The 10,392-nt window shown below is 44.9% G+C and overlaps 1 protein-coding gene across 1 annotated transcript in view; it reads right to left on the bottom strand.

Moving 5' to 3' along the window:
• Positions 1-369: 369 nt before the first annotated feature.
• Positions 370-10,392, bottom strand: part of LOC138262454 (tRNA methyltransferase 10 homolog C-like) — a 62,142-nt gene continuing 52,119 nt past the window's right edge. The window contains exons 3-4 of the mRNA XM_069212348.1: positions 9,225-10,289; positions 370-603 (exon numbers count right to left, since the gene is read on the bottom strand). Of these exons, the coding sequence (XP_069068449.1) occupies positions 370-603; positions 9,225-10,289 (1,299 nt within the window). The remainder of the gene's footprint in view (positions 604-9,224; positions 10,290-10,392) is intronic.

Below are 10,392 nucleotides of genomic sequence, written 5' to 3'. Positions count from 1 at the left end.
GACATGACGCAGTACGGTGTGGGAGGTCAGTCCAATGATCACTCCTCAGCCTCAGAGTCCACCAGCTTCTCCGGCGCTGTTGTTGATTGAGGTCGTCGAGTCTCCGGTGAGGCCTCCAATTCACTTTTCACCTGTGTTAGCTTAGGAGCCGGTGGCGCAAGTTTCAGATCCGACCCAATCGCCTCAAGATGAGCAGAGGTTTCCTGCCTTCCCGACTCCAGGAGCGGATCCAGTGGCAATCCTTAATGCTATATTTATCATATTCAACGAGGCCATGGCCCCTGCTGGTGCACCGGCTGGTCCCACGGGTCCATTAGCTTTCTCTTTGGGTTCTCCAGCGCCGTACAAACAGGCTCTGTTTGTAACCTTCTATCCAGCTGGAGGAGGTGGTTCGGCACCGATGACGTCGTTGTCCCAGATGATGTTGCCGACGGCGCTGATGCCGGTGCCAGATGGATCCCGATCAGGACGCAGTATGTCACCTCCATCTCCTCCACCAGAGCGTCCACCTGCCTTGAAACCAGCGTTGTCAACATCGGCTAATTCTCTGTTGACGCCAAGATTGGAGGCCAGACTGAGGTCAAGGAGGAGAGCCTTGAGGCTCTTGGAGGAGCAGGAATATCAGCAACAGCTGTTGGAGGAAGGGACGATTTGTAAGAGTCACCAGATCCCCGGGGTCTTTGCACGTTCCCAACACTTCCACCACAAGACAGCTCCAATCCTCTGATTAGATTTATCACAGAGTCTAAGAGAGTGCAAGTGGGGAAAGGGGGATTAGGAAGGGAACAGCTGGGAAGGAGACCTGTAGGAAGCAAGAGGTTAAACACAACATCAAAATTACATCTCATGAAATTAGTACTGTGCTACAACTCTAAGCTTTGTCATTTCTGAAAACATGAACAATCCTAGAATAGTTCTAAAGATGACTAGATCTTATATGAGCAAATACCTGAGGAGGTAACAAGAAAACTTAAATAGAACATTCAAATTCAAGTACTTTCTTTAGCATGAGAATCATGAAAGCACTCTGAGCAATTTCTAAACAATCAATGAATCTCCTTTTAAGGATACAAATCAGGAACACACAACATTACATCTAGAACTCTGATATTCTTGTGTTCTTCTAAAAAAAACATTGGAAAGTAAATTGCGCACATTGCAGGCTTTTATCTGTGTACTAAACACCATAAAGGATTGTGCACCATGAAATCACACGGGGTCATTCCGACCCTGGCGGTCCATGACCGCCAGGGCCGGGGACCACGGAAGCACCGCCAACAGGTTGGCGGTGCTTCCAGGGCCATTCTGACCGCGGCGGTAAAGCCGCGGTCAGAAAAGGGGAACCGGCGGTTTTCCCCTGGCCCAGGGAATCCTCCATGGCGGCGCTGCTTGCAGCGCCGCCATGGGGATTCCGACCCCCTTACCGCCAGCCTGTTTCTGGCGGTTTTCACCACCAGAAACAGGATGGCGAGAACGGGTGCCGTGGGGCCCCCTAACAGGGCCCCATAAAGATTTTCACTGTCTGCTTTGCAGACAGTGAAAATCGCGACGGGTGCCACTGCACCCGTCGCACCCCTGCAACTCCGCCGGCTCCATTCGGAGCCGGCTTCCTTGTTGCAGGGTCTTTCCCGCTGGGCCGTCGGGCGCCCTTTTGGCGGTCGCCTGCCGGCCCAGCGAGAAAGCCAGAATGGCATCCGCGGTCTTCTGACCGCGGAGCGGCCATTTGGCGGTTCCCGTTTGGCTGGCGGCGCCCGCCGCCAGCCAAACTTAGAATGAGGCCCACAGTGTAGATTCAAGGAAATAATCACGCAACTTGACAACTCAAAATGCTACCAAGGAAACGTCTCAGAATGGTAGCTCACAGTAATTTTCATTATGTATACACAAGGAAAAGAATTGCGTGTCTTGCTGATTCGAACAATACCGTGACACTGCCAAGGAATGATAGTGCGCAATGAATATCATGAATTAACCACAAAGAAAGAATCAAACATCTTGCCGATTCGAAGGCCACCATGAAAATGGCAAGAAATGGTAGCGCACAATGAATAACATGAAAAGCACTCAAGGAAAGACTGCGCGTCTTGCTGATTCGGGTGCCACCATTAAAATGCCCTGGAAATGGTAGCGTACAATGAATATCAAGAATCACACACTAGGAAGGAATCGCGCACGTTGCCGATTCGAATGCTGCCATGAAAACTGGCAAGAAATGGTAGCGCACAATGAATAACATGAAAAGCACTCTAGGAAAGAATTGCGCGCCTTGCCGATTCGAATGCCACCATTAAAATGCCTAGAAAAGGCAGCGCACAATGAATAACATGAAAAGCACTCAAGGAAAGAATCGCGCATCTTGCCGATTCGAATGTCACCATTATAATGCCTCGAAAATGGTAGCCTACAATGAATACCAAGAATTTCACACAAGGGTAGAATTGTGCATCTTGCCGATTCGGATGCAACCATGAAACTGCCAGTAAAATGGTAGCGTACAGTCAATATCAAGAATTACACGCTAAGAAAGAATCGTGCGTGTTGCCAATTCGAAAGCTACCATGAGACTGTCAAAGAATGGTAGCGCAAAATGAATAACATGAATTAATCTCGAGGATAGAATCGCGCATCTTGCTGATTCAAATGCGTGCACACAAATGCCATGAAAATTCCAAATGCAACTTTATACGCACATGAGCAAAATGTTAATAACATCAGAAATTAGGCCCAAGAATTTGAGCGTAATCGAATACGGGGTCGGGGCCCAGCCCAACCTCCGTTTTACCTCTGGGACTACGAATCACCACTGAAGAATAAAGCACAGAGGCCAGGAAGGTCAAGGTAGGCCACCGGAACAGTAGCTCAGAAAGTTGCTGCTGCTCTGCAACGGGACCTGTGAATAGTGAGCACGTGGAGCTGGGCTGACTCCCTTTTATAGAGTTTTGGCCCAGCCCACGACCACACCCAGGCATGCTGCAGGGAAAGCTTCTAGAAGGCCCTGGAAAGGGACCACACCCTGATTCACTCTGAATGCCTGCAGCAATACATTGCAAATTTACAGTATTTATAAGCACCTTAAAAATGAATCTTTTGAATTGAATTCTGCAATGCAAAAGGTTAAGCAATAGCATATTATCACAATGCATGAATTACATTATCTTGAGGGTGTTGGGTTTTTGCCTTCTAGATGCCCGTAGAGCACGCACTGTCCTGGTGTTGACACGATTCCTATGGGGGAATAACAGGGTCTGGACTCTGCAAGTGGACTAGATACATCCTCTGAGTAGGATCTTTCATCCCCGGGCAAATTCACAGAGGAGGCAGCATCTTATCATAGTGTTATAAGGAAGGCTGCTGAATTCTTGGAACTTCTGTTACCAGTATCAGAGGTGAAGACGAACATCTTGACTGAGGTGTTGCATCCTTCCTCTACGTCTGCAGAGCCCGTTCCCCCATTTAATGATGCCCTTACTGAGCCCATTTTAGACATTTGGAGGAAACCTGTCATGACTCCAGCGGTTTCCAGGACTGTGGTTAGGAGGTACAGAGTTGCTCCTGGGGATCCTCAATTTTTGTCTCAACATCCAACGCCTGAGAGCTTGGTGGTTCAAGCATCTTGTTCTGCCAGATCTGCACCTGGCTCGTTTCCTGCTACTCCATCGGATAGGGAGTCTAAGAGGATGGCGCTAGCAGCCAAGAAAGGTTTCTCCTCATGCAGTATGGCCTTGAAGTCGGTCAATGCTACCTGTGTGCTGGAGACGGTTCATGCCCTGATGGACAAGGCAAGAGCTGTGGTGCCGAGCTTGCCTTAGGATGTGCAGGGGCAGTTTGATGAGCACCTTTTGGACACTCAAGCAGGGGCCAAGCAGATTATCCAGTTGGGTTTGGATACAGCTGTTTCAGTGGCCAGGGAAATGGGCACTTCGGTGACGACCAGGAGGCATGCGTGACTTAGGTCTTCCGACTTTTCCATAGACGTTTAAACAGCAACCTGCCAACCCTCTCTATAAGTCTTTTAGACGGCGGGGGAGGGTGAGAACATGAGGAGTCACCCAGCAGCCTCCTGCATCATCCTCTTCGTCTAGGGGAACCCAACAAGGAAAACAGCCCTAGTTTTCTCTCCATCTTGTATCATTCTTCTCCCGTAGGGGGCAGGCTATTTCATTTTCTCCACGAGTGGGAGTTAGTCACATCGGACTCTTGGGTGCTAAATAGGGTGGGAAAAGGTCATGTCCTTCCTTTTTGGGAGTTTCCCCCTCCCATCCCTCTCAGTCATTTGTTTTGCTCAGAAGATCATCTCCTGTTACTTCAGCAGGAGGTGCAAGTCCTTTTGTTAAAGGGTGCTGTGGAGTTGGTTCCAGAGCAGGAAAGGGGTCAGGGATTCTATTCGAGATATTCTCTGATTCCCAAGAAGGATGGTCAATTGAGGCCTATCCTGGACCTGAGAATTTTGAATTGGTTACACAAACAGGAGAATTTCAAAATGCTGACTCTAACACAGGTGCTTCTGGTGTTGAACAAGGAAGACTGGATGGTGTCTGTTGACTTGTAGGATGCTTATTTTCATATCCCCATTCTGAAATCGCACAGGAATTATCTCCGGTTGGTGGTAGGGTCACGACACTACCAGTTTGCAGTCCTTCCTTTTGGTCTTACTTCCACACCTCAGGTCTTCACGAAGGGGATGGCGGTGGTTGCAGCAGACCTCAGAAGGAAGGAAGTATCTGTATTACCTTACCTGATAAAAGCCAAGTCCCCAGAGCTTGTGCTGCATCACTTACAAATGACGACACGGTTGTTGTTCAACCTGGGTTTTACGGTAAACGTGTCCAAGCCTCACCTGGAGCCCTCTCAGCGCCTCCTGTTGATAGGGGCAGTACTGGATACAACATTGAATCTGGCCTATCCTCCACCTCAGCGGATTCAGGACATTCATGCGTTGATTCCAATTTTTCAAAAGGGAGCGGCTGTTCCGGTCCTCAAGGTTCTACGTCTGCTCAGTCTGTTCGCTTCTTGCATTCTGTTGGTCACTCATGCACGTTGGCACATGAGGGCTCTCCTGTGTTGCCTCTGCAAGCAGTGGTTTCAACACAAAGGGGATCTCGAGGAGTCGATAATGATCTCCAGAGACGCTGCAGCGCCTCTATGATGGTGGGCTGTGGACGACAACCTTTCCCCAGGGCAGTTTTGCCTCCCACCTCAGGTGGCCACAATCATAATGGATGCTTCCACTCTGGGGTGGGGAGCTCATCTGGGGGATCTGGAGATCAAAGGTCATGGGTGTCCAGTAGAACAGATGTTTCACAACAATCTGTTGGAGTTACGGGCAATACGTCTGGCTCTCAAGGCCTTCCTCCTGTCACTTCCCGGTCTGTCAGTTCAAGTCTTGACAGACAACACTACTGCAATGTGGTGCATGAACAAGCAGGGAGGAGTAGGGTCGTATCTTCTCTGCAGAGAGGCTCTGTGGCTCTGGTCCTTGGCACAGGACCATCAGATTTGCATAGTAGCAAACCATCTGGCCGGAGTTCCCAACGTACATGCAGACAGTCTCAGTCAGCATTTCTTGGCTGATCACGAGTGGCGTCCCCATCCGGACCTGGTTCTTCACATCTTCCGGATGTGGGGTTTTCCATAGATAAACCTGTTTGCCACTCAGGAGAACGTGCAGTGCCCGTTGTTCTGCAGCCTATAGTATCCGGTGCCGGTGTGTAGGGGAACGTGTTTCAGATGTCGTGGTGCAACCAGTTACTTTATGCGGTTCCCCTCATACCCTTGATTCCTCTGGTTCTCAGGAAGATTCATCAAGATCAGACTCAAGTCATTTTAATAGCTCTGGATTGGCCAAGAAGGGTGTGGTACACAGACCTTCTCCAACTCTCACTGTTCCCTCCGCTCTGTCTCCCTCACAGGGCAGACCTCCTCTCGCAGTCGCAGGGGCAGGTTCTACACCCCCACCTCCAGAGCATGGCCCTGCATGCCTGGAGATTGAACAGGGCAATCTGAGTTCCTTTTCTCTCCCTCCAGAAGTGGTGGATGTTATCTCATCGGCCAGGCGACACTCTACCAAGACTGTCTATGCTAACAGATGGGCAAAATTTGTTGCTTGGTGTGGAGAGAAGCAAATTGATTCCTCGAAGGCCCATTTGTCTGATGTTTTGCTTTTTGCCCTTTCCTTGGCACAGAAGGGATGTGCAGTTGTAATTGTGAAGGGTTATTTATCGGCGCTGCCAGCCTTTCTGTGCCTTCCTGATCAGCTTTCCTTATTTAAGTTTCCTATAGTTATTAGGTTCTTGAGAGGCCTGACTAACAAGTTTCCTCCCACTCTGTTTCTCATGCCTCAGCGGGATATGAATTTGGTTCTTTTTTAATGGGTTCACCGTTTGAGCCTATGCATTCTTGCCCGTTGAGATTTTTAGTTTTGAAAACTGTTTTCCTCATAGCTATCACGTCTTCTAGGCGTGTGAGTGAGTTTCAGGCTCTTAGTGTGAAACCTCCTTTTACATCCTTTCATGCTGACAAGGTGGTGCTGAGAACCAGGGTGGCTTTCCTTCCTAAGGTTGTCACTCCCTTTCATATGGGGCAATCTATAACATTCTCTTCCTTTTATCATCCTCCCCATCCTTCAAAGGAGGAGGAACTACTTCATCGCCTAGATCCAAAAAGGGCTTTGAGTTTTTACATTGAAAGGACAAAAGACTTTCGCATTGATGATCAACTCTTCGTTGGATATATGGGCAAGATGAAGGGCAAAGCCTTCCACAAGAGAACCCTTTCCAGGTGGGTCATTCTTTGCATAAAGATTTGTTATTCACTGAAAGTATTAGGGCCCATTCCACCAGGGCTATGTCTGCTGCTTCGGCCTTGGCTAGAGGTGTCCCAGTTGCTGAAATTTGTAAGGCCGGTACTTGGGCTTCCCTCCACACTTTCATGAAGCATTATTGCTTGGACCCGGATTTTAGGAGGGACGGCTATTTTGCACGTTCTCTGTTGTAGGATTTCTTGGTGTGACCGGTGAGGCACCCACCTCCGAGTGCGGTACTGCTTTGGGATTCTATTCATAAGGTGAGGAATCCACAGGTAGTTGTATCCATCAGAAGAACAAGTTACTTACCTTTGGTAGAGCTTTTTCTGGTGGATACAGTAGCTCCCTGTGGATTCCTCACAGTCCCACTCGCCTCCCCGTTGCCTGTCTGGTCATACCAAGACTTCTTTTATTATTATTATAAATGTATATATATGTTTTTGGTGTTTCTATATAAACAGATATTGTGGTTTATATTTGGATTTGGATTGGCATATATTGTTCTTATGAGGTCGGTATTCACCTGTTCGCCTCGAAGGCACGTAAAGTTTTTTGAAACTGACGTTAGCACGCCGGCGAGGACTTCTTATTGCCACGATGACTTCAGACGAAGTCGTGTGTAGAGCTCTGCAATTGTGATGTCCTCGTCGATGTGAAGAGCTGGTAAGAAAATTTCCATCTACTGCTGGCGCACTGGGAGAATTCATAAGGTGAGGAATCCACAGGTAGCTACTGTATCCACCAGAAAAGTGTTACCCAAGGTAACTTGTTCATCTTGTTCATATTTCTTAAAGAACTATGTATATATATATATATTTGATTCACCAAAAAGACCCGAATTACCGAGGCTCAAAAAGTGGCGGTCCGACCATGGCTTCGAGAAATGCCATAAAAAGGGTTAAACTCCAGCGAGGAGATGTGTAGTCATCTAGGCTAATTATCTTCTTTCTGGGTATAAAATGACAGTTATGTAACATATTTTCTTTAGTTTTAGATATATTTGCAGTTATTTGCTTTTGTTGGTATTAGTATTGATTTTCTCACTTGTAGGGTTTTTGCTAAATTAATTTTGGGGTTATGGAGTATGAGCACTGGATATGCAAAACGCGGCATTTAAGATATAATTATCGGAAAAGTATGATATCTATTTAGTATATAGATTTTAACAACATTATGTAGAATATTCTGAGGACATCAATAAGTAAATAATGTAATGCTATATTGGCTGAACAAATATTAAGAGAAGTAATATCAATATAATGTGTAAGTTATATTATGTATAAAAGATCAGCCTAATATGGCCGCCATGTTACTCAAGGAATTCTATGTATGTGCTGTGTTTGTCTGTCTTTAGTTTTGTTGATTGCAGGTACTTGTATGCTAATTTGCTAAGCTCCTCCATCAGTGTACAAGGCTACGGCTGAAACGCGTTGGGAGGAATTTCGCTGTGAAGAGTAAACAGCTTTAATTACACTGGAAGTGTCCTGACCTTTATTGGTATCACAAGAATTTCTTTGCAAATATATATATATATATATATATATATTTATATATATATATATATATATATATATATATATATATAGAATATACACAATCAGATTATAAATATTTATCATCACAGGCAAATGGAGTTCATTGATGTTTGAATATGGTGGTTATGAAGGAAAGAGACAACTCTTGAGTAGTCTTCTGAAGACAAGATATTTATCCATGGATCTTATATTTGGGGTTAATAAATTCCTTAGTGTGGCTGCTTGAACAGAGAAGGATGTACCACCTATTGTCTTTTTATTGTATAGTGGTGTTTTAAGGCAGGGTGCCAAAGTTGAGCAGAGGTTTCTTTGTTGAATGTATTTGGTTAATTTGTTTCTGATGAAAAGTGGTCTTGTTCCATGTATAGCTTATATATATGAAAACTGCTACTATGAGAAGACTAATGTCAAAATCATAGAGTCTACTTCTATCAAAGTTTGGCAGTTGGAGTACAAAGAACCTTAATCTTGCCACCTAACAAATGTCTACAAAACATTTTGGTTACTAACTTCATTGTTTTAAGGGGATTTCGAAATGACAAATATTTGAGGTTTATGGTAACCAGGTGACTTGGGTGGATTTACTTAGATTACTTGGCATAGGTCCAATCAAAATACTAATAGCTAGGTTTCTTTTTGTCAAGGCACAAACAACCACTGTGCCCTCACAATGTAAGTATCATATATAGTCTTCTCCTATACACTTTGTGACTTTATTTTGAATGCTTCTACTCCCAATTAGGTTTTCACGCGGGCTGGTTTCTCAAATCAATGATGATGCCCATAGAAATGTTTTATTTGAAGACATTTAATCCCCTTAAGTTGATTTAATTGTCGTATTCTTCCCACCATTTCCTTTGTGTAGTTTTCAAAGTTGCATCCTTTACAGCGGACTTTGTAACCTTTTTGCTACTAGTGCCAAAGTCATAACCTTTCTTTCTTTTTAGAAGGGTTTGTTTGTCTTGGTATTTTGTAGGATCTACAAAGCCATCATGTTTTCTTTTTGGGACAAACTCTAAATCCTTTTTCCAGTCCCCAGTGTCCTTTAGAGTCAACAAAATGGGAATCATCTGGTCCAAAGTGAGGTTTTTAGCACCAATTTCCCACTGCAGGTACTTTTCAAGCGGAAGTCTAAGAGTTGCAAGTTTTAAACGCTTTGCATTTGCCAACGATAGCGCACTCTGCTGACTCTTATCCACCAAAGAGCCAATTATGTAAACTTTATTATGTTCAAATGACTTTATTACATTGGGAGAGTCAGCAGTCAAATAAACAAGTTCATGTGCAGGAAAAATATCAATGTACGACTTATCTGTACTAGTCAAAAACAGTATTTTCCAAGCACCTTGGTAACGTTTTAATAACTCTTTATGATAAGATCCATCTCTCTGAAGATTGCAGAAATGAATATGGAAAGGGTCAGGTGACCTCTTGTTCAAGCCTTCACTTTCCATTAACTGATTCACAGTGTTCTCCAGTTCCCTTGGCAACATGTAGCTACTGTAGGACATGTCAAATAGTAATGGCAGGCCAAAAATCATAGCCTGGGCCGCTTTGCTATTGTACTGGTAATCTATATTTTTATGCCAAAACTGCAAGAAATAGGTGTTTCTGATGTCAGTTTCATCTTCTTTTTCTATTGCCTGTTCGGATTCTTCTTTTCTTATTTCCTTCAACTTTTCCTTCTTTTTCTTCCTTGATTTCTTATTACCTTCCTTGATTGATAAGTGTTTTAAAAATGTCTTCCTGGAGGATTTTGTAGGCAGTTTCATAAGTATTCTCAGCTGCTCTTCACTGATATTTTCTGGAACCATTTTGCCTGCTAAACTCCACATCTCTACCAACTCTCTCATATTGGTCAAAGGGTCTTCTTTCTGCTCTAGTTGTATTTCGCCATCATCATCAGAAGGGTCGGATTTCGCCAAAGTCTTCCCTCCATCTAGGTCCAGCTCCTAAGAAAGGTGTGTCTTGTTTTCTTATTTCATTAGGCTGAGAGAGAAACACAAAGTTCGACCCGTGGTTTGTTGATGTGTCAGTTTAGCAAGAAAACCCTTC

This window comes from Pleurodeles waltl, chromosome 10 (assembly GCF_031143425.1).
Source record: "Pleurodeles waltl isolate 20211129_DDA chromosome 10, aPleWal1.hap1.20221129, whole genome shotgun sequence".
Taxonomy (NCBI): domain Eukaryota; kingdom Metazoa; phylum Chordata; class Amphibia; order Caudata; family Salamandridae; genus Pleurodeles; species Pleurodeles waltl.
The sequence above is the reverse complement of the archived record's forward strand: the minus strand, read 5'-3'. Positions and strand labels throughout refer to the sequence as shown.